General features: G+C 39.4%; 2 protein-coding genes across 3 annotated transcripts in view; one reads left to right on the top strand and one right to left on the bottom strand.

The window, feature by feature from the left end:
• Window positions 1-15,701, bottom strand: part of LOC133640377 (mitotic deacetylase-associated SANT domain protein-like) — a 63,060-nt gene extending 47,359 nt beyond the window's left edge. The window contains exons 1-4 of one of the 2 annotated variants that reach the window (XM_062033766.1): window positions 15,107-15,701; window positions 14,727-14,765; window positions 13,356-14,630; window positions 1,397-1,594 (exon numbers count right to left, since the gene is read on the bottom strand). In XM_062033766.1, the coding sequence (XP_061889750.1) occupies window positions 1,397-1,594; window positions 13,356-14,591 (1,434 nt within the window). In that variant the 5' untranslated portion in view covers window positions 14,592-14,630; window positions 14,727-14,765; window positions 15,107-15,701. Of the gene's footprint in view, window positions 1-1,396; window positions 1,595-13,355; window positions 14,766-15,106 lie in introns of both variants that reach the window. The other variant, XM_062033765.1, reaches the window with a different exon arrangement.
• ttbk2b (tau tubulin kinase 2b) overlaps window positions 1-25,000 on the top strand; it is a 174,314-nt gene that overhangs the window by 104,084 nt on the left and 45,230 nt on the right. The gene's annotated exons all lie outside the window — the stretch shown is intronic.

Here is a 25,000-nt window from a genome sequence, read left to right on the forward strand (position 1 = left end):
TAATTAGTAAGTATACATTTTTTGAGCCTTTTTAGAGAAAATCATATCATTGTAGTAAATTATGCAAATTACTCGATGATGTCATGGTGGTCACGCCCATAGCCACGCCCCCACCGCCACAGGTATCTTGGCAGTTTATGGGAAACACTGACAACTGAAATATTCTTGACTGCTAAAACAAAGTAGATGCTGGAAATATCGCTCAAAGGAAGACATGAAACTGCTACAGGAAAATATAAAAAAAAAGAGAAAAAGCCACCAAAATAGGAGCGCAAGACAAGAAGTAAAACACTACACACAGGAAAACAGCCAAAAAGTCCAAATAAGTCACGGCGTGATGTGACAGGTGGTGACAGTACACCTACTTTGAGACAAGAGCTATAGTGATGCATGCTTGCTTATGCTTTAAAGTCATACCCAACAATTGCGACAACGACTTTTTACTGTCAACTGAGTTAATGATGTCTGCTGGTGGTGTGCCTCCGCATTTTTTCAACGCAAAAAATGTGCCTTGGCTGAAAAAAGGTTGAAAAACACTGCATTACCAGACTATGTTAGCTACTTCTCCTTCTTTATAATGTACATTTTCTGCTGGATCTCCCCTTTTTTATGCTGCCTTTTTTTACATATACTGTAATATTGTACATGGTAATTGGGATTTGTTAGATGTATTGTATGTATTATGTAAATATTATATATATTTATATTGCTACTATGGTACATTTTTAGTCTACATTATACCTTTTTGTTTTCGCCCTCTTTTTGTGCCCTTGTGTGCATTCTCCTTTCCATCCTTTGTAACTGAGCTACTGTGTGGAACAATTTCTCTTGTGGATCATTAAAGTTTGTCTAAGTCTATCCTGACTAGTCTCCCAGTTCTTGTCCTTGAAAACCATCCCCAGATCACGATGCTGCCACCACCATGCTTCACTGTAGGGATGGTATTGGCTCAGTTCACTCTTTGTTTATCATAGTCTGAGAGTCTTCCGGGTGCATCTTGGCAAACTATTTACTAATAAATGGAGTCCAAATGTTGAGCAAAGGGTCTGAATACTTACGTGCATGTAATTAAAAAACATTATTTTTAATACATTTGCGTAAAATTCTACATTTCTGTTTTTTTACTGTCAAGATGAGGTGCGGAGTGTACATTAATGAGAAATAAAATGAACTTTTTGGATTTTAGCAAAGGGGAACACAGAGAGGAAAAAGGGGTCTGAATACTAATATACCCACTGTATATTAGTGTCTATTTTTAGTTTCTGGGGGGTTTTTTTCAAAATAAAAAATAACATAAGGAATCTTGCATGTTATGACTTTTCCGTATGAAACAAGTTTTGGAAACACCCATTCTAGGCTATAAGCAGTTTATGTTCTGCTCAAAACTCTCGGTCACCGTGTTTCTGAGGGATTTCCGTCGGGCCACGATGACGGACGGTTTGCAGTCCGGCTGCGCCGCGGGCCGCTCCGCCTGCGCCGCTCGTCCGTGCGGCGAAGCTCCCTGTGGCGCTGTTTGACTCCTGGGCACCGGCACTGACACGGGCATGACTAAAGGGACCATGTTGCCGTGTTTGCCTCGAGGACCGTCTCCCTGCTGAGAAACGGAAATAAAAAGGGGGCAAAATCAAACAGGTGCAAACCACCCCGAGGAAGGCAAACGGTATAAAATGGATGGATGGATAGTCATCCATGCAATAAAATAGTACAGTGCATTCTGAAAGTATTCACAGAGCTTCACTATTTCCACGTTTTATGTTGCAGCCTTATTCCACATTCATTTTTGTCCTCAAAATTATGTACACAATACCCCATAATGATTTTTTTTTCAAATGTTTTAAAAATAAAAACATAAGAAATCATGTACACTGCAAAAACTGAAATCTAAGTAAGATGAAATATCTCAAATAAGGGTGATATTTGCTTATTTTCTGTCTGATAAGATCATTCTTCTCACTAAGCAGATTTTATGTTAGTGTTTTACTTGTTTTAAGTGTCCATCCATCCATCCATTTTCTACCGCTTATTCCCTTCGGGGTCGCGGGGGGCGCTGGAGCCTATCTCAGCTACAATCGGGCGGAAGGTGGGGTACACCCTGGACAAGTCGCCACCGTGTTTTGGTCCTAAATGATCTCAGTAAGATATTACAGCTTGTTGCTGAGATTTGATGACCTATATTGAGTAAAACATGCTTGAAACTAGAATATCAACTGTTGCAAAGCTGTGTCATCAACACTCACAAGTATAAAACTACTTTTTTAAAGTAATCATTTCTTACTTCAATCAGGAAAAAAAAAATCATGATGCCGACCGCATATCATCATTTACTTAATTTAAGAATATTTTTCAACATATTGAGCAAAAGGGTCTCTTTTTTTTTGTACCAAGAAAAGTGCACTTGTTATTAGTGAGAATATACTTATTTTAAAGGTATTTTTGGGTTCATTGAGGTTAGCTAATTTGACTTGTTTTGGAAAGTCTTGACAAGCTGAATTTTCTTGTTCTATTGGCAGATAATTTTGCTTAGTTCAAATAAAATACCCCTAATTTTTTTATTTATATTTTCTTGTTTTTGAACACTGACTTTTTGCAGTGCATTCACAGCACTTGCTCAATACTTGGTTGATGCACTTTTGGCAACAATTGCAACCTCAAGCATTTTTGAATATGATGCCACAAGCTTGGCACACCTATCATTGGGCAGTTACGCCCATTCTACTTTGTAGCACCTCTCAAGCTCAATCAGGTTGGATGAGAACTGTCGGTGCATAGCCATTTTCAGACAAAAATGAATTTATCCCATGTTGGAATCATGCCTGGGCAATTATTTTGACTCGGGGGACCATATTTAGAGAAAAAATGTGTCTGGGGGGCCGGTATATCTTATTTTTAGCAACACTAATACAAAACCTCACAATAATGTCTGATTGAATGCTAAAAACGTTATGACAGACCGCCTTAAAAAACGGAATAAAATTTTAAAATTTTTTACTGAATGAGACACCCAGAATGTAGTGAAGTGAAGTGAATTACATTTATATAGCGCTTTTTCTCAAGTGACTCAAAGCGCTTTACATAGTGAAACCCAATATCTAAGTTACATTTAAACCAGTGTGGGTGGCACTGGGAGCAGGTGGGTAAAGTGTCTTGCCCAAGGACACAACGGCAGTGACTAGGATGGCGGAAGCGGAGATCGAACCTGGAACCCTCAAGTTGCTGGCACGGACGCTCTACCAACCGAGCTATACCATACAAACAGCGTGCCGGCCCAGTCACATAATATATGCGGCTTTTACACACACACAAGTGAATGCAAGGCATACTTGGTCAACAGCCATACAGGTCACACTGAGGGTGGCCGTATAAACAACTTTAACACTGTTACAAATATGCGCCACACTGTGAACCCACACCAAAAAAGAATGACAAACACATTTTGGGAGAACATCCGCACCGTAACACAACAGAACAAATACCCAGAACAAATACCCCCTCATCTCCAGAATTCGGAGGTCTCAAGGTTGGCAAGTACACTCTAGTATACTCTGGACTGAAGCTGTGTGCCTTCATTGTTTTTGTAGCTGTTGTTTTGAGGCATGTTTAAAAAAAACATTAAAAATAATGCACTTTGTGAAAGTCAAAGTATAGTATTTCCCATAGTTGTAGTGGGTATCAGGATTATTTCAGGGAGAGCATGTCCCAAATTCCAAACTGCTGCTTTGAAGCATGTTAAAAAAAATAATGCACTTTGTGACTTCAATAATAAATATGGCAGTGCCATGTTGGCACTTTTTTCCATAACTGGAGTTGAAGTTGTTCTCTTATTTTGGAAAACCTTGTTTTTGATTGATTGATTGAAACTTGTATTAGTAGATTGCACAGTACAGTACATATTCCGTACAATTGACCACTAAATGGTAACACCCCAATAGGTTTTTCAACTTGTTTAAGTCGGGGTCCACGTTAATCAATTGATGGTAAAGTTACATTGTTTAATGCATCCAGCGGGGCATCACAGCAAAATTAGGCATAATAATGTGTTCATTCCACGACTGTATATATTGGTATCGGTTGATATCGGAATCGGTAATTAAGAGTTGGACAACAGTGTTTCCCACACATTCATTTATTTGTGGCGGCCCGCCACGAAAGAATTACGTGCACCACAAATTTTAAAAATAAATAAATAAAAATTTGGGTTTTTTTGCCTGTCCAGCTTCTCAGGCAAATCACATAGTTGATGTAGATGCCCATATAGGCTGTTCAGATTTACTTTACAAAAGATAAGTGTAGGATACTTCTCTTGTTGCCTTATTTTTATTTGACCACTACTGTTTTCTGTTTATTTGTTACTGACTGTGGCAGGACACCTCTGCCTCTGTTTCACTTTATGTTGCTGGTAAATAATATTGTTGTAGTAGTAGGCTAAAGTTAAATTATTTAGTATGCACTAATTACAGGGGCAGAGCTTTAAGAGACATTTTAGCTTTTATATTTTATAAAGATATATTTTTTGTAAGAACCACAATTAATAAATATATTTCAGTGAATAACTTATTGTTCAAATCTGTATATAAATATGTACATAAAGTGTTGTAATTATGTTGTAAAATGGATGGATGGATGGACGTTTAAAACAAAACTGTTATTATTAATTAGTGAGTATACATTTTTTTAGCCTTTTTAGAGAAAATCATATCATTGTAGTAAATTATGCAAATTACTCGATGATGTCATGGTGATCACGCCCATAGCCACGCCCCCACCGCCACAGGTATCTTGGCCGTTTATGGGAAACACTGGACAATATCGGAATATCGGATATCGGCAAAAAAGCCATTATCGGACATCTCTACTTTGTATAGTTGAAAACTATACAAAGTAGAGTCATTAGAAAACATCACTGCACATCATAATGGCAGCTACACTTTCCATCTTAAAGATCTAAAAAAAATTATTTGGGAAAGTCCGGCAGGCCAGATTGAAAAGCTTAACGGGCCGCATGCGACCCCCGGGCCTTAATATGCCCAACAAAATGTGAAAAAAGTGAAGCGCTGTGAATACTTTCCAGATGCACTGTACTGTAACTTCATTATTGCTGGGGCTGCAATTAAAAGTGAATGCAACAACCTGCAGTCACATTTTTCATAATATTCGGTCTAAAAAAGGAAAATTGAGCAGAGAATTATGCATTAAAGGAAAATTAACTCTTTGAAACTCCTGAAATAGTTTTTAATGTGCAATTGCCATATTTTTCGGAGTATAAGTCGCTCCGGAGTATAAGTCGCACCGGCCGAAAATGCATAATAAAGAAGGAAAAAAACATATATAAGTCGCACTGGAGTATAAGTCGCATTTTTGGGGAAATGTATTTGATAAAAGCCAACACCAAGAATAGACATTTGAAAGGCAATTTAAAATAAATCAAGAATAGTGAACAACAGGCTGAATAAGTGTACGTTATATGAGGCATAAATAACCAACTGAGAACGTGCCTGGTATGTTAACGTAACATATTATGGTAAGAGTCATTCAAATATTTATAACATATAGAACATGCTATACGTTTACCAAACAATCTGTCACTCCTAATCGCTAAATCCCATGAAATCTTATACGTCTAGTCTCTTACGTGAATGAGATAAATAATATTATTTGATATTTTACGCTAATGTGTTAATAATTTCACACATAAGTCGCTCCTGAGTATAAGTCGCATCCCCAGCCAAACTATGAAAAAAACTGCGACTTATAGTCCGAAAAATACGGTATTCTGTCCACCTTATATATGAACAGTTTTAAAATAGGCCATTCATTGAAGGTGCACTTTATAATCCGGTGCGCCTTATAGTGCGGAAAATATGGTAGATGCGGTAAATATCGCTCAAAAGGAAGACATGAAACTGCTACAGGCAAAATAGGAGCGCAAGACAAGAACTAAAACACTAGAGCTACATTGATGCATGCTCGGTTATGGTTTAAAGCACGGGTCCCCAAACTACGGCCCCGTCCAAAATCAGGCCCGCGGGAAGTCCCAAGTATTAATATATATATATATATATATATATATATATATATATATATATATATATATATATATATATATATATATATATATATATATATATATATATACATATACATATATATATACATATATACATATATATGTATATATGTATATATATATGTATATATATATATATTTTTTTTTTTTCTTCTTTTTTTTTCTGTCTTTTCTTATCCACTTTGTACCACTTGCTACTCACGGTGTCTCCTAACCGCTCAGGCAAATCATATTGTCTAAAAATGCATTTTCTCATCGATAACATGACATCATCGCGCGTGCGTAAAGTGCGCTATATATATATATATATATATATATATATATATATATATATATATACATATATATATATATAATAATATACATATATATTAGGGCTGCAACTAACGATTAATTTGATAATCGATTAATCTGTCGATTATTACTTCGATTAATAATCGGATAAAAGAGACAAACTACATTTCTATCCTATCCAGTATTTCATTGGGAAAAAAACAGCATACTGGCACCATACTTATTTTGATTATTGTTTCTCAGCTGTTTGTAAATTTTGCGGTTTATAAATAAAGGTTTATTAAAAAAATAAAATAAAAAAATATTTTTTTTAATAAAAAAAATTAAAAATAAAAATAACTCTGCGCATAGCATAGATCCAACGAATCGATGACTAAATTAATCGGCAACTATTTTAATAATAGATTTTAATCGATTTAATCGATTAGTTGTTGCAGCCCTAATATATATATATATATTATATATATATATATATATATATATATATATATATATATATATATATATATATATATATATATATATATATATATATATGTATATATATACCTGTGTATATATATATTTATATATATACACAGCCCGGCCCCCGGCCAAATTGTTTTAACCCAATGCGGCCCCCGAGTCAAAAAGTTTGGGGACCCCTGGTTTAAAGTCATATCCAACAATTGCGACAACGACTTTTTACTGTCAACTGAGTTTCGTTTTTTAATGATGTCTGCTGGTGGTGTGCCTCCGCATTTTTTTCAACGCAAAAAAATGTGCCTTGGCTCAAAAAAGGTTGAAAAACACTGCATTAGACGATAAAACTACGGCTTGTGGCAAGTTTACGTGTATAAAAGCAAAAGTTTGGTGCATTCAAGACAACATGGGAGCCTGGCGACATGGGCCCCTCCCTCCCGAGTGCTGCATGACTGAGAAAGCTTGTGAGGAATGTGGAGGTGTGCAGACATGCAGCTGCTCAGGCACACTTGTGCACAGCGGCGTTATTATAAATAGCGTAGCTGCGCTCGCTCTCCCATTTGTTGTGCAATACGAGCGAGCGTGGCAGTTCTAACGATGTCGGCCTCGGCGTTCTTGCAGATTATCACCACTTGCACAATCTCACGAGGTCTATAATAGAAGAGCTGCACCTTTGCAAAGCAGGGATGTGCATAGCAGCATCCTGTTTGTTGTGCCAAATTGACTGTTTATGTCTTCAAGCAACACATCTTATTTTTTCCCCAATAAAGTGGAGGTACTGTACTGGTTTTCTATTTGTTACAAAGCATTTTAACATTCAATTGATTTAAAACATTTCAATAAAAAATACCATTCAATTCAACAACCACAAACATTATTATCCAAACATCTGTTAAATTAAAGATGTTTTTTATGCAGTTTCAGATCCTTTTAGATTGTGCAAGTCATGCTAAAGTTTGCAGCGATGGACGTGTACGACACGCATGCATGAGGGAGACTGTTGAGGTCATAAATTAAACAAACCCCAGAAATTGATTTTGCAAGAGTAGGAGGAAGTGTCAAACAGAAACAGAGTGAGGGGAGGAGTCCTTCCTCTTTAAACTGAATTTATAAAATGGTTGATTTCTGCACTGCAAAAACTGAAATCTAAGTAAGATGAAATATCTCAAATAAGGGTGATATTTGCTTATTTTCTGTCTGATAAGATCATTCTTCTCACTAAGCAGATTTTATGTTAGTGTTTTACTTGTTTTAAGTGTTTTGGTCCTAAATGATCTCAGTAAGATATTACAGCTTGTTGCTGAGATTTGATGACCTATATTGAGTAAAACATGCTTGAAACTAGAATATCAACTGTTGCAAAGCTGTGTCATCAACACTCACAAGTATATAACTACTTTTTTAAAGTAATCATTTCTTACTTCAAGCAGGAAAAAAAAATAATGATGCCGAGCGCATATCATTATGTCAAAATAATGGCACTAGCATTTACTTCATTTAAGAATATTTTCCAACATATTGAGCAAAAAGGTGTCTTTTTTTCTACCAAGAAAAGTGCACTTGTTATTAGTGAGAATATACTTATTTTAAGGTATTTTTGGGTTCATTGAGGTTAGCTAATTTGACTTGTTTTGGAAAGTCTTGACCAGCCGAATTTTCTTGTTCTATTGGCAGATAATTTTGCTTAGTTCAAATAAAATACCCCTAATTTATTTGATTTATTTTTTCTTGTTTTTGACCACAGCCTTTTTGCAGTGCGGTTAGTGCCTTTCAACGATGATCACAAACACAGATCCACTCTGGCTAATATTGATTTTATTGGAATCGGAAAAATCTCAGTGTTTCCCACACATTCATTTATTTGTGGCGGCCCGCCATGAAAGAATTACGTCCGCCACAAATATAAAAAATAAAATAAAATAATTTTTTTTTTTTTTTTGTCCTGTCTAGCTTCTCAGGCAAACCATATAGTTGATGTAGATGCCCATATAGGCTGTTCAGATTTACTTTACAAAAGAGAAGTGTAGGATACTTCTCTTGTTGCTTTATTTGTATTTGACCACTACTGTTTTCTGTTTATTTGTTACTGACTGTGGCAGGACACCTCTGCCTCTGTTTCACTTTATGTTGCTGGTAAATAATATGGTTGTAGTAGTAGGCTAAAGTTTAATTAATTAGTATGCACTAATTAAAGGGGCAGAGCTTTAAGAGACATTTTAGCTTTTATATTTTATAAGATATATTTTTTGTAAGAACCACAATTAATAAATATATTTCAGTGAATAACTTATTGTTCAAATCAGTCTATAAATATGTACATAAAGTGTTGTAATTATATTGTAAAATGGATGGATGGATGGCTGTTTAAAACAAAACTGTTATTATTAATTAATAAGTATACATTTTTTGAGCCTTTTTAGAGAAAATCATATCATTGTAGTAAATTATGCAAATTACTCGACGATGTCATGATGACCACGCCCATAGCCACGCCCCCACCACCACAGGTATCTTGGCAGTTTATGGGAAACACTGGTTATTATATGTTCAACTTCTTTAGTTACACATACTAGTGGTGTTCCTCGTGGTTCCATTTTAGGTCCTCTCTTTGTCATCATTTGGGCAAGTTCAGTTCACAAAACTTGTGAGAGACTAACATTTTTGCAGCAGATTCTTAAAAACACAAGGTCATAGAGATGATCTTTTACTAGCTTTTTTTTCAGAAGATCCTTAAAAACAACAGAGGGCGCTCCTGTAACTCAGACAAAATGAATACACCAAAATCAAGAGGACGCTTGTTTGGCCCCTAGTGCTAGCTTTCTGGAAATGCGCTCTCTAAGACAATTTAGTTGAATATTCCTGATATACATTTTCAGTAGAGATGTCCGATAATGGCTTTTTTGCCGATATCCGATATTGTCCAACTCCTAATTACCGATTCCGATATCAACCGATACCGATATATAGTCGTAGAATTAACACATTATTCTGCCTAATTTTGTTGTGATGCCCCGCTGGATGCATTAAACAATGTAACAAGGTTTTCCAAAATAAATCAACTCATGTTATGGAAAAAAATGCCAACATGGCACTGCCATATTTACTATTGAAGTCACAAAGTGCTTTATTTTTTTTAACATGCCTCAAAACAGCAGCTTGGAATTTGGGACATGCTCTCCCTGAGAGAGCATGAGGAGGTTGAGGTGGGCGGGGTGTGTAGATTGTAGCGTCCCGGAAGAGTTAGTGCTGCAAGGGGTTCTGGGTATTTGTTCTATTGTGTTTATGTTGTGTTACGGTGCGGATGTTCTCCCGAAATGTGTTTGTCATTCTTGTTTGGTGTGGGTTCACAGTGTGGCGCATATTTGTAACAGTGTTAAAGTTGTTTATACTACCACCCTCAGTGTGACCTGTATGGCTGTTGACCAAGTATGCTTGCATTCATTTATGTGTGTGTAAAAGCCGCATATGTTATGTGGCTGGGCCGGCACGCTGTTTGTATGGAGGAAAAGCGGACATGACAACAGGTTGTAGAGGACGCTGAAGGCAGTGACTTTAGGGCACGCCCCCAATATTGATGTCCGGGTGGAAATTCGGGAGAATGGTTTTCGGGGAGATTTTCGGGAGGGCCACTGAAATTCTGGAGTCTCCTGGGAAAATCGTGGGGGTTAGCAAGTATGGTGACACCTCTGATGAAGGCTGCAGAAGCAAGGTAGCCGAAACTTGTCAGGTACAAAACTTTACCTTACTAGCCTATATATCACACTGCAAAAACTGAAATCTAAGTAAGATTAAATATCTCAAATAAGGGTGATATTTGCTTATTTTCTGTCTGATAAGATCATTCTTCTCACTAAGCAGATTTTATGTTAGAGTGTTTTACTTGTTTTAAGGGTTTTGGTCCTAAATGATCTCAGTAAGATATTACAGCTTGTTGCTGAGATTTGATGACCTATATTGAGTAAAACATGCTTGAAACTAGAATATCAACTGTTGCAAAGCTGTGTCATCAACACTCACAAGTATAAAACTACTTTTTTAAACTAATCATTTCTTACTTCGAGCATGAAAAAAAAATCATGATGCCGAGCGCATATCATTATGTCAAGATAATGGCACTAGCATTTACTTCATTTAAGAATATTTTCCAACATATTGAGCAAAAAGGTCTCTTTTTTTTTTCTACCAAGAAAAGTGCACTTGTTATTAGGGAGAATATACTTATTTTAAGGTATTTTGGGGTTCATTGAGGTTAGCTAATTTGACTGGTTTTGGAAAGTCTTGATTAGCCGAATTTTCTTGTTCTATTGGCAGATAATTTTGTTTAGTTCAAATAAAATACCCCTAATTTTTGTATTTTTTTTCTTGTTTTTAAACACTGACATTTTGCAGTGTAGCCTATATAAATCAACCATTCATAAATACACATCATTAGGCTAAATCAGTGGTTCTTAACCTGGGTTCTATCGAACCCTAGGGGTTGGGTGAGTCGGCCTCAGGGGTTCGGCGGAAGTCAAGACACGCCCGACTCATCGTGTAAATATCATTGATTGATTGATTGACTCATCGTGTAAATAAAAACTTCTCCCTATCGGCGTATAATGGATACCCCCAAACAATGTTCCCTCTAATTTTCCATCTGATTTGCAGGTGTGTAATTTGTTGCGAGTTCATGCACTGTGTTGGTTTCATTTTTTGAACAAGGTGATGTTCATGCACGGTTCATTTTGTGCACCAGTAAAAAAAACATATAACTTTGTCTTGAATGTGAAAAAATGTATATACAAACCCCGTTTCCATATGAGTTGGGAAATTGTGTTAGATGTAAATATAAACGGAATACAATGATTTGCAAATCATTTTCAACCCATATTCAGTTGAATATGCTACAAAGACAACATATTTGATGTTCAAACTCATAAACGTTTTTTTTTTTGCAAATAATCATTAACTTTAGAATTTGATGCCAGCAACACGTGACAAAGAAGTTGGGAAAGGTGGCAATAAATACTGATAAAGTTCAGGAATGCTCATCAAACACTTATTTGGAACATCCCACAGGTGAACAGGCAAATTGGGAACAGGTGGGTGCCATGATTGGGTATAAAAGTAGATTCCATGAAATGCTCAGTCATTCACAAACAAGGATGGGGCGAGGGTCACCACTTTGTCAACAAATGCGTGAGCAAATTGTTGAACAGTTTAAGAAAAACCTTTCTCAACCAGCTATTGCAAGGAATTTAGGGATTTCACCATCTATGCTCCGTAATATCATCAAAGGGTTCAGAGAATCTGGAGAAATCACTGCACGTAAGCAGCTAGGCCCGTGACCTTCCATCCCTCAGGCTGTACTGCATCAACAAGCGACATCAGTGTGTAAAGGATATCACCACATGGGCTCAGGAACACTTCAGAAACCCACTGTCAGTAACTACAGTTGGTCGCTACATCTATAAGTGCAAGTTAAAACTCTCCTATGCAAGGCGAAAACCGTTTATCAACAACACCCAGAAACGCCGTCGGCTTCGCTGGGCCTGAGCTCATCTAAGATGGACTGAGTGGAAAAGTGTTCTGTGGTCTGACGAGTCCACATTTCAAATTGTTTTTGGAAACTGTGGACGTTGTGTCCTCCGGACCAAAGAGGAAAAGAACCATCCGGATTGTTATAGGCGCAAAGTGTAAAAGCCAGCATGTGTGATGGTATGGGGGTGTATTAGTGCCCAAGACATGGGTAACTTACACATCTGTGAAGGCGCCATTAATGCTGAAAGGTACATACAGGTTTTGGAGCAACATATGTTGCCATCCAAGCAACGTTACCATGGACGCCCCTGCTTATTTCAGCAAGATGATGCCAAGCCACGCGTTACATCAACGTGGCTTCATAGTAAAAGAGTGCGGGTACTAGACTGGCCTGCCTGTAGTCCAGACCTGTCTCCCATTGAAAATGTGTGGCGCATTATGAAGCCTAAAATACCACAAGGGAGACCCCCGGACTGTTGAACAACTTAAGCTGTACATCAAGCAAGAATGGGAAAGAATTCCACCTGAGAAGCTTCAAAAATGTGTCTCCTCAGTTCCCAAACATTTACTGAGTGTTGTTAAAAGGAAAGGCCATGTAACACAGTGGTGAACATGCCCTTTCCCAACTACTTTGGCACGTGTTGCAGCCATGAAATTCTAAGTTAATTATTATTTGCAAAAAAAATAAAGTTTATGAGTTTGAACATCAAATATCTTGTCTTTGTAGTGCATTCAATTGAATATGTGTTGAAAAGGATTTGCAAATCATTGTATTCCGTTTATATTTACATCTAACACAATTTCCCAACTCATATGGAAACGGGGTTTGTATATATTTCACTGAAGAAGGGTTCGGGGAATGCGCGTAAGAAAGTGGTGGGGTTCGGTACCTCCGACAAGGTTAAGAACCACTGGGCTAAATGAACCTCTTCAACATCTTTAAACTGAAGCTTGCATTTTTTTTTGTGCAATGTGACCACATTTCACAAGCGATGAATAAATAAAAACACACAACCTCGGTTTTGAGAGCCGCCGACAGGGACTCGGGCAGAGAGGGCATTTCCGAAGCCTTCTGGGCCAGGGTCTCCAAGTTGATCTCCTTCGACGCCCTCCTCCTCCTGCGGGTGCTCTGGATGACTCCCCCCGTCGCCGCCTGGCCGTCCCCTCCCCTGGCGGCCGCCTGAGCCCCCGCCACTCCGTTCTGGGAGGCTTCCTTGGGGGCCCACATGTTCGCGGGGGCCGGCGGGGATTGAGGCGACTGTCCGTCTCTGGAGAGGCGGCGCGAGCGGCGGGGAGGGGCCGGCGCGGGTTCCGCCGGGTTCGCGGAGACCCGTTGGAGGTATGGCTCGGCACCCTGCTGCCTGGGTTGGACCTCCAGCGGCGGCGCGGCGTCCTTTTTTTCCGGGGGCTGATAAGTTGCAAAATTAGCGGGTTGAATCTCCTGCTGGGGTAGAGTTTGTGCTTGCTGCATTTTCTGCATTTGTTGCTGTCGCTCGTGTAGTTGCTGCTGGTGGTATTGATGCTGCTGCAGCTGCTGCTGCAGCTGCATCTGCTGCTGCTGCTTAAGTTGCTGCTGCAGCTGAAGTTGCTGCTGCTGCTGCTGCTGCTGCATTTGCTGCTGCTGCTGCATCTGGTGTAGCAGCTGCTGCTGCTGCTGCTGTTGTTGTTGTTGTTGTTGTTGTGTTTTCGGCTGCTCCGCGTAAGTTAAGCCCTGCATTCCCTTGTTGCCCGTAAAAACCGGGTAGTACCCCGACGAGTACTGCTGCTGCTTGCTGAACGTGGCCTGGAAAGGCTGCAGCATGGATCCCTGCACGTTGTGCGGCGTCCCTTGCAGGTCCTTGTGTCCGTGTTGGTACGCCTGCATCTGGGCTTGATGCATGGCAGCCGCCGCCTGCTGCTCCCACTCCAGCCCCCGCCCCTGGGCTTGACCCCGGGCGGCGTCCCGGTACACTTCCAGCGGCGGCTGCTGCTGCTGCTGCTGCTGCTGATTGTCGCCCGCCATCTGAAGAGGCTCGTGCACTCGCTTATGGAAGCCGCGGGCGTTCACGTAGGGCCCAAAGTTCTGTCCCCACCCGGGCACGGGGGCTTCTTGAGACCAGCCGGTGGAGTCCTGGTGCATCCACTTGACAGGAGCGACCTGTTGATAGGACGGCAGGACCTGAGGCGCTTTCTCCGGGTTGAAAACCCCCGAGCTTCCCGCCATGTCACTCTGGCCCGACTCCAGTCCGTAATAAACCACGGGCTCCTTCATGGCTGCCGCGCGGTGCTTGCCGCTCTTGTCGGGGTTAATCTGAGGAGGAACACTCATTGTAACGTGAAAAGAGCGTGTCTTCCCCCCCCCTTTCCTGCGCTTGACTTTTTTTTTTTTTGGGTGGTGGGAAATTACCACTGACGTGTGACGCCCATCCTCTTTAGCGTGCCGCACCTTGTAGGAAAAAAAAAAGAGACACTTTATTTACCTCCTTAGGAAGAAAAAAAAGGCACACAGGAAATGGAGGCCTGCAAATAGCTCAATCAGAAAGGTCAAAGAGCATGCATGCTTTATAGAGTAACAACTCCAAAGATATGTTTGTGCAGGAACTGTGACGTGTTTATTGCAAGCTAGCAGTGACAATGCACGCCTTTTTGAGAGAGTTAGCTGCTGTTTGGCCTAACGAGAAATACAGGAAATGAGGTTGAATCACATGGGTGTTACACAAACAGATGCAATAAGGAAGCATTGGAGGCATTGGGGCGGTTAGGCAACATGGACGTAGAATGTATTACCTCATACGCGAGACGGTCGCTTCTTCTCCGTGGCAAATGTGGCTTTGCAAAGAAAATCGTGGAGATCCATGATTGTGCGCAACAACTGAACAACTTTCTCTCCACCCCGGAGTTTTCCCAGCAGTTAAATATGGCGTACAGTCTAAACGGGTGGGATCATCGAAAGCACCGGAAGGTGCTGCTGCAACTGCTCTTTTTTTTTTTTTTCCCTTCCTTTTTTTTTTTTTTTTTACACCGTAGTTACAACGTTATTCATTGTATCCAGCGGAATGTTGCTGCTTTTTCCGGGAAGAAGAAGAAGGAGGAAAAAAAAAAAACTTTTTTCCCCTTGACCGACTTTTCCTCGCGCAGCGGTGACGGCGTGTGAATACGCTGCAATTTCCTCACATGAACGGAGCGTTGCGCAGTCAAAGTGCACCCGTCTAAAAGTGGCGACGGTCGGCCTCGCGAACACGCAAACGCACGGCAATTAAAAAAACAAACAAAACAAAAAAAGTGCAATGGGACCCAAAAAAAAAAAGGTGGTGCAAAAAGAGCCCCCGAACGCAGTGCCTCACCCACTAACAGATCACAGCTTATCCTGTTTTCCAACCTGCTGACTTGGCCCCGCCCACAACTGCATCCGTGTACGCTTGTTTTGGTTCAGGCGGGCAGCCCGAGGAGGCGGGGTCTCATCAATATTGCAGGCGATTACAGTACTGGAGTTCCAGCTCAGCCTATAATTACATGGGGTGTAATTATTTAATTATGTAAATAACTTTTTCCACAGAGGGTCACGCACTGAAAAAACCAAAGCATGCAAGGGCTATTTTTATATTTTTATATTTTCAAAAACATGCACCTGGGGCTTATTGCCAACTTCGAGACCTCCGATTTCGGGAGATTGGGGGGGGGGGCGGGGCCTGGGGCGATGTTAAGGGGGGAGGAGTATATTTATAGCTAGCATTAACTGAAATCCAAGTATTTCTTATATAATGATAAATGATAGATGGGTTATACTTGTATAGCGCTTTTCTACCTTCAAGGTACTCAAAGCGCTTTGACAGTATTTCCACATTCACCCATTCACACACACATTCACACACTGATGGCGGGAGCTGCCATGCAAGGCGCTAACCAGCAGCCATCAGGAGCAAGGGTGAAGTGTCTTGCCCAAGGACACAACGGACGTGACTAGGATGGAAGAAGGTGGGGATTGAACCCCAGTAACCAGCAACCGTCCGATTGCTGGCACGGCCACTCTACCAACTTCGCCACGCCGTCCCCCTATATATATATATATATATATATATATATATATATATAAATAAAATAAATACTGTTTTGGTCCTAAATGATCTCAGTAAGATATTACAGCTTGTTGCTGGGATTTGATGACCTATATTGAGTAAAACATGCTTGAAACTAGAATATCAACTGTTGCAAAGCTGTGTCATCAACACTCACAAGTAGGGATGTCCGATAAATGCTTTAAAATGTAATATCGGAAATTATCGGTAGAGTTTTTTTTATTATCGGTATCTTTTTTTTTAAAATTTTTATTAAATCAACATAAAAAACACAAGATACACTTACAATTAGTGCACCAACCCAGAAAACCTCCCTCCCCCATTTACACTCATTCACACAAAAGGGTTGTTTCTTTCTGTTATTAATATTCTGGTTCCTACATTATATATCAATATATATCAATACAGTCTGCAAGGGATACAGTCCGTAAGCACAAATTATTGTGTGTGCTGCTGGTCCAATAATAGTGCTAACCTTTAACGGTTAATTTGACTCATTTTCATTAATTACTAGTTTCTATGTAACTGTTTTTATATTGTTTTACTTTCTTTTTTTATTCAAGAAAATGTTTTTAATTTATTTATCTTATTTTATTTTTTTTATTTTTTTTTTAAAAAAGGACATTATCTTCACCATACCTGGTTGCCCAAATTAGGCATAATAATGTGTTAATTCCACGACTGTATATATCGGTATCGGTTGATATCGGTATCGGTAATTAAGAGTTGGACAATATCGGAATATCGGATATCTGCAAAAAGCCATTATCGGACATCCCTACTCACAAGTATAAAACTACTTTTTTAAAGTAATAATTTTCTAATTTCAAGCATGAAAAACAAATCATGATGCCGAGCGCATATCATTATGTCAAGATAATGGCACTAGCATTTACTTTATTTAAGAATATTTTTCAACATATTGAGCAAAAAATATCTCTTTTTCTCTACCAAGAAAAGTGCACTTGTTATTAGTGAGAATATACTTATTTTAAGGGATTTTTGGGGTTCATTGAGGTTAGCTAATTTTACTTGTTTTGGAAAGTCTTGACAAGCTGAATTTTCTTGTTCTATTGGCAGATAATTTTGCTTAGTTCAAATAAAATACCCCTAATTTTTGTATTTTTGTTTTTGAACACTGACTTTTTGCAGTGCAGTGCCCCAAGACCCCCATAGAGGAGCCTCCACTGTCGGATGCACTTTAACGTCATGCCCAGGACACCAATGATTGTCACACACACACTAGGTCAGGGGTGTCCAAACTTTTTCCACTGAGGGCCGCACACGGAAAAATTAAAGCATGCGGGGGCCAGTTTGATATTTTTCATTTTCAAACCATAACAAAATACTTTATATGGATTTTTAAACAATTTTTTTAACCTTTAGGGCTCCCAGGGATCATAAAGGGTCATGTTACCTGAATATTACATTTGAACAATTATCTTGTTTGTTTTATGCTCTTTTGTCAAAGAAAACGTTGATGTTTTTGTATGGCAACATACAAAAACATACGCAATATATATGCGATATTTTCCACATAAAACATTTTAATGTGAAATATTTGAAATAATTGGAGCCTTGAATAGGTTAATAAGTCATTATAACATTGATATTTTCATTTTTTTTGAGCAATGGTAAAAAAATTGAAAAAGATAGACAAAAGAAAAAAAAACAGCCTGCATGGCAGCTTTGTGTCAACATTGCACCTTTTTCTAGTGAGATTTCACCTCATTCCACTTTTTTTAATGTTTTTTTTTTAATTTTTGTAATAGCATTTCCAGAATGTGTGGCGGGCCGGTAAACAATTAGTTGTGGGCCGCAATTGGCCCCCGTGCCGCACTTTGGACACCCCTGCACTAGGTGAAATGTGTCCTCTGCATTTGACCCATCACCCTTGTTCACCCCCTGGGAGGTGAGGGGAGCAGTGAGCAGCAGCGGTGGCCGCGCCCGGGAATCATTTTTGGTGATTTAACCCCCAATTCCAACCCCTTGATGCCGAGTGCCAAGCAGGGAGTTAATGGCTCCCATTTTTATAGTCTTTGGTATGACTCGGCCGGGGTTTGAACTCACAACCTACCGATCTCAGGCCGGACACTCTAACCACTAGGCCTACTCAGTGGCCTAGTGGTTAATTGACAACACTAAATTGGCCCGAGTGTGTCACCCCGAAAGGGACAAGCGGTAGAAAATGGATGGATGGATTTTCAAAACCAATACAATTTCATATCTGGACTCTCGTCAAGTTTGGTTAAAAAGCCCCAGTTTTTTATGGTTAACCACAAAATATATATATATTAAAAAAACAACGATCAAAGTGAAATATTTGGAGCTTTAAATATGACAATAATTCATTACACCATTGATTTTGATTTATTATTATAACGAGCAATTAGCGTTACAAATAGGTAATACATATTTGTTTTTATCGCCAGATGGTAAAATGGGTTATACTTGTATAGCGCCTTTTTACCTTCAAGGTACTCAAACCGCTTTGACAGTATTTCCACATTCACCCATTCACACACTGATGGCGGGAGCTGCCATGCAAGGCCCTAACCAGCACCCATCAGGAGCAAGGGTGAAGTGTCTTGCTCAAGGACACAATGGTCGTGACTAGGTTGGTAGAAGCTGGGGATCGAACCAGGAACCCTCACGGCCACTCGGCCAACTTTACGATCTAGCCAATGATTATAGGTGTTTTTAAAATTCACATTTGTTTTTTCCCGTTTGGTTGTTTAATGCCCTTTTTGTCATAGAAAACTTAAAAACAACTCTAAGTGGAATATTTTGATGTCAAGTAATTGGAGCCTTCAATAAGTAAATAATAACAACATTGGTGGCGACTTGTCCAGGGTGTACCCCGCCTTCCGCCCGAATGCAGCTGAGATAGGCTCCAGCGACCCCAAAAGGGACAAGCGGTAGAAAATGGATGGATGGATGCATTAAAAAATTAACTATGAAAGTTTTAAAGAAAAAAAACTGCCTGCATGGCAGCTTTGTGTCATTAGAGTCAACACAACTTTTTAGTGGGTAACTTACACATCTGTGAAGGCACCATTAAAGGCATACTGAAATGAATTTTTTTTATTTAAACGGGGATAGCAGATCTATTCTATGTGTCATACTTGATCATTTCGCGATATTGCCATATTTTTGCTGAAAGGATTTAGTATAGAACAACGACGATAAAGATTGCAACTTTTTGTATCTGATAAAAAAAAGGCTTGCACCTACCGGAAGTAGCGTGACGTAGTCAGTTGAACATATACGCAAAGTTCCCTATTGTTTACAATGATGGCCGCATGAAGTGAGAGAGATTCGGACCGAGAAAGCGACAATTTCCCCATTAATTTGAGCGAGGATGAAAGATTTGTGGATGAGTAAAGTGCAAGTGAAGGACTAGTGGGGAGTTGAAGCTATTCAGATAGGGAAGATGCTGTGAGAGCCGGGGGTGACCTGATATTCAGCTGGGAATGACTACAACAGTAAATAAACACAAGACATATATATACTCTATTAGCCACAACACAACCAGGCTTATATTTAACATGCCACAAATTAATCCTGCATAAAAACACCTGCGTGTTTGTTATGCTAGCTCCTAGCTCCTCTGCTAGCTCCTAGCTCCATAGAACACGCCAATACAATTCAAACACCTGATCAACACACACAATCACTCAGCCCAAAAGACCGTTCACCTAACCCAAGGTTCATAAAGCTTATATATTTTTAAAAAGTTACGTACGTGACACGCACGTACGGTACGGTACGTGTTATGCTAGCTCCTAGCTCCTATACTAGCTCCTAGCTCCATAGAACACGCCAATACAATTCAAACACCTGATCAACACACACAATCACTCAGCCCAAAAGACCGTTCACCTAACCCAAGGTTCATAAAGCTTATATATTTTTAAAAAGTTACGTACATACGCAAAAAAAAGTTGCGCACATACGGTCAAGCGATCAAATGTTTAGAAGCCAAAGCTGCATACTCACAGTAGCACGTCTGCGTCTTTGTCATCCAAATCAAAGTAATCCTGGTAAGAGTCTGTGTTGTCCCAGTTCTCTACAGGCGTCTGTGTATCGAAGTCAAAAGTCCTCCTGGTTAGAGTCTCTGTTATCAGAGTTCTTCCATCTTGACTGCATCTTTCGGGAATGTAAACAAAGAAGCGCCGGCTGTGTACTGTTGTTGCTGACTACGTTCGAAAAATACGTCCATTTCGCACCGACAACTTTCTTCTTTGCTTGCTCAGCTTCCTTCTCCATAATGCAATGAACATGATTGAAACAGATTCACGAACACAGATGTCCAGAATACTGTGGAATTATGAAATGAAAACAGAGCTTTTTCGTATTGGCTTCAATGTGGAAGGCATACCCGTGTTCGCCGGTCTACGTCACGCGCATACGTCATCCTCAGAGGCGTTTCGAACCGGAAGTTTAGCGGCAAATTTAAAATGTCACTTTATAAGTTAACCCGGCCGTATTGGCATGTGTTATAATATTAAGATTTCATCATTGATATATAAACTATCAGACTGCGTGGTCGGTAGTAGTGGGTTTCAGTAGGCCTTTAATGCTGAAAGGTACATACAGGTTTTGGAGCAACATGATCATGGACGCCCCTGCTTATTTCAGCAAGACAATGCCAAGCCACGTGTTACAACAGCGTGGCTTCATAGTAAAAGAGTGCGGGTACTAGACTGGCCTGCCTGTAGTCCAGACCTGTCTCCCATTGAAAATGTGTGGCGCAACATGAAGCCTAAAATACCACAACGGAGACCCCCGGACTGTTGAACAACTTAAGCTGTACATCAAGCAAGAATGGGAAAGAATTCCACCTGAAAAGCTTCAAAAATGTGTCTCCTCAGTTCCCAATTGTTTACTGAGTGTTGTTAAAAGGAAAGGCCATGTAACACAGTGGTAAAAATGCCCCTGTGCCACCTTTTTTTGCAATGTGTTGCTGCCATTAAATTCTAAATTAATGATTGTTTGCAAAAAAAAAAAATTAGTTTCTCAGTGTGAACATTAAATATCTTGTCTTTGCAGTCTATTCAATGGAATATAAGTTGAAAAGGATTTGCAAATCATTGTATTCTGTGTTTATTTACCATTTACACAAAGTGCCATCTTCACTGCATGTGTTTTGTAATAGATAACCTATTACATTTCAAATTAAATGCTAATAATCATATTTTTTCATCGTTACTAAAATAAAATGAAAAAGTATGGAGACAGAACTCCTATGAAATGTTGGCATTGTTGTTATTTAAGTTTATTTCGAACATGCAAACCGTCGCACTACGATACACATATTTCCATTTTTTCTTCACGACATGTCCGAAAAGGAGTAGGAAAAAGCAGAGCGTATTTATTCCTACCCTTTGTCTACCTCATAGAAATTACTAACATGTTTGCTCACTTCCTGTTCTCACTCTGTAATCAATAAATAATCAATCATAATTGAAAATACATCTTAGCATTAGACAAAAAAGCAGGGGAGAACGGAATTGGTTGTCACACGTTTTTATTCCAATTGCTAATCAGAATATTTTTCAATATTGCTTCCTAAAAAGGTTATTAACCACAGGTGTCAAACTCAAAGCCCAGGAGATAATATTTATCTTCTCTCACTAAATTCATGGTTTCTTTCCATTTTTGCAGAAAAATATATATTGCAATTACAAGCCTTTTAAACTTTAACATTATCTAATAATGCAACAAATATTACGCTAGCATACGTTCCATAAATGATGGTTCCCTCGGATTGTACGCTGTGAAAATGGCATTATTTACAGTAAAAAACTAGTAGCTCAGTAACCAGAACTTTACTGTAAAAAAGCGGTGGTACTGTTTTACAGTAGTACACCAAAAAACAATAACCGTAGACTTTATTGTAACAAAAATAGTGGTACCATTTTCTCGTTTACAGTAATAAGCTGTAAAAACAATTGTACATTTTTTGATACTATTCTGGAAAACATTTCTTACTCAAAAGAGCAGAGATTTTCAAACTGTGGTACCTCCATCAAGTTGTGCACCAAAGAATCACTTGATTAAAATACAGTGTTTTATTTTCTTATATTCAAACAGGATGTTACTGTTCTAACTACGTGTAATGCGACAGTAGCCAAAAATATTAAATGTACTTAAATACATGAATAAATAAAACCGCTGCCTTGTTTTTAATGAATACTTAGGCTTACTATGCCACTGTATTTTAATGTTGGTCATTATAGTGGTACTTGGAGAGCCAAGTGTTTTATGATCTAGTCTACTGTCACCACCTGTCACATCACGCCGTGATTTATTTTGAGTTTTTTTTGTGTTTTCCTGTGTGCAGTGTTTTAGTTCTTGTCTTGCGCTCGTATTTTGGTGGCTTTTCCTGTTGCAGTTTCATGTCTTCCTTTGAGCGCTATTCCCCCGCACCTGCTTTGTTTTAGCAATCGAGAATATTTAAGTTATCTTTTTTTGTGTGGACATTGTTGTCATGTCATGCACGGATGTACTTTGTGGACGCCGTCTGCTGCGCCACACTCTGCAAGTTTTTGCTGTTGTCCAGCATTCTGTTTTTGTTTACTTTGTAGCCAGTTCAGTTTTTGTTTCGTTCTACATAGCCATCCCTAAAGGCGTACTGAAAGCCACTACTACCGACCACGCAGTCTGATGGTTTATATATCAATGATGAAATCTTAACATTGCAACACATGCCAATACGGCCGGGTTCACTTATAAAGTGCAATTTTAAATTTCCCGCTAAACTTCCGGTGGAAAACGTCTATGTATGATGACGTATGCGCGTGACGTCACTAGTTAAACGGAAGTATTCGGACACCATTGAATCCAATACAAAAAAGCTCTGTTTTCATCTCAAAATTCCACAGTATTCTGGACATCCGTGTTGGTGAATCTTTTGCAATTTGTTTAATGAACAATGAAGACTGCAAAGAAGTTTGTTGTGGGTGGGATCGGTGTATTAGCGGCTGGCTGCAGCAACACAACCAGGAGGACTTTGACTTGGATAGCAGATGCGCTAGCCGACGCTAGCCGCCGACCGCACGGATGATCGGGTGAAGTCCTTCGTCCTTCCGTCGATCGCTGGAACGCAGGTGAGCACGGGTGTTGATGAGCAGATGAGGGCTGGCTGGCGTAGGTGGAGCGCTAATGTTTTTATCATAGCTCTGTGAGGTCCCGTTGCTAAGTTAGCTTCAATGGCCTCGTTAGCAACAGTATTGTTAAGCTTCTCCAAGCTGGAAAGCATTAACTGTGTAGTTACAGGTCCATGGTTTAATAGTATTGTTGATCTTCTGTCTATCCTTCCAGTCAGGGGTTTATTTCTTTTGTTTATATCTGCATTTGAGCCCGATGCTATCACGTTAGCTCTGTAGCTAAAGAGCTTCGCCGATGTATTGTCGTGGAGATAAAAGTCACTGTGAATGTCCATTTCGCGTTCTCGACTCTCATTTTCAAGAGGATATAGTATCCGAGGTGGTTTAAAATACAAATCCGTGATCCACAATAGAAAAAGGAGAAAGTGTGGAATCCAATGAACCCTTGTACCTAAGTTACGGTCAGAGCGAAAAAAGATACGTCCTGCACTGCACTCTAATCCTTCACTCTCACGTTCCTCATCCACAAATCTTTCATCCTCGCTCAAATTAATGGGGTAATCGTCACTTTCTTGGTCCGAATCTCTCTCGCTGCATTGTAAACAATGGGGAAATGTGAGCAGCCCTTCCTCCTGTGACGTCACGCTACTTCCGGTACAGGCAAGGCTTTTTTTTATCAGCGACCAAAAGTTGCGAACTTTATCGTCGATGTTCTCTACTAAATCCTTTCAGCAAAAATATGGCAATATCGCGAAATGATCAAGTATGACACATAGAATGGATCTGCTATCCCCGTTTAAATTTAAAAAAATCATTTCAGTAGGCCTTTAAGCTTCAATACCTTTTCTTAGGAGCACTCACCTTTTGTTTATTTTTGGTTTAAGCATTAGACACCTTTTTACCTGCATGCTGCCCCCCGCTGTCGCCTGCATATTGTGATCACGTACCATACCATACCATCGTCGTCTCACACGACGTGTCCCCGACATCTACAAAGCAATTAGCTACTGATATTGAGGAGAATAACATAGTTACTCTGCCGAGCTCTAGACAGCACCGACACTCAACAACGGCACTTTATTTGTGGATTATAATTACTGGTTTGCAAAAAAAAAATGTTTTTACCCAAATAGGTGAAACTACATAACCTCCCACGGCACAGTGGTTGAAAAACACTGCTCTAGAGAACACTATGTAGGTGAGCTCTGATCATAATGCCATACATTTCCATACCCTTTGAGAGACAGCGCCCTCTGGTGGCAAGATATAATGACCCCCTGCGACACTGAAACTATGGCACTGAAAAGCAGACACAGACTTGTATTTGGATATTTTTTATACTAAAATGTTCTTCATTGTCAGATTCTACCTTCATATCCACCTTTTTATTCAATGACTCAATGTTGTATATCCAAATGATTGAAACTACTATTGATTTTGACGTTGAAAAAGACGCAATTTAAATGAATACAGACATATACATATTAAGATGT

The sequence above is a fragment of the Entelurus aequoreus genome, linkage group LG23 (assembly GCF_033978785.1).
Source record: "Entelurus aequoreus isolate RoL-2023_Sb linkage group LG23, RoL_Eaeq_v1.1, whole genome shotgun sequence".
In the NCBI taxonomy this organism is placed as follows: domain Eukaryota; kingdom Metazoa; phylum Chordata; class Actinopteri; order Syngnathiformes; family Syngnathidae; genus Entelurus; species Entelurus aequoreus.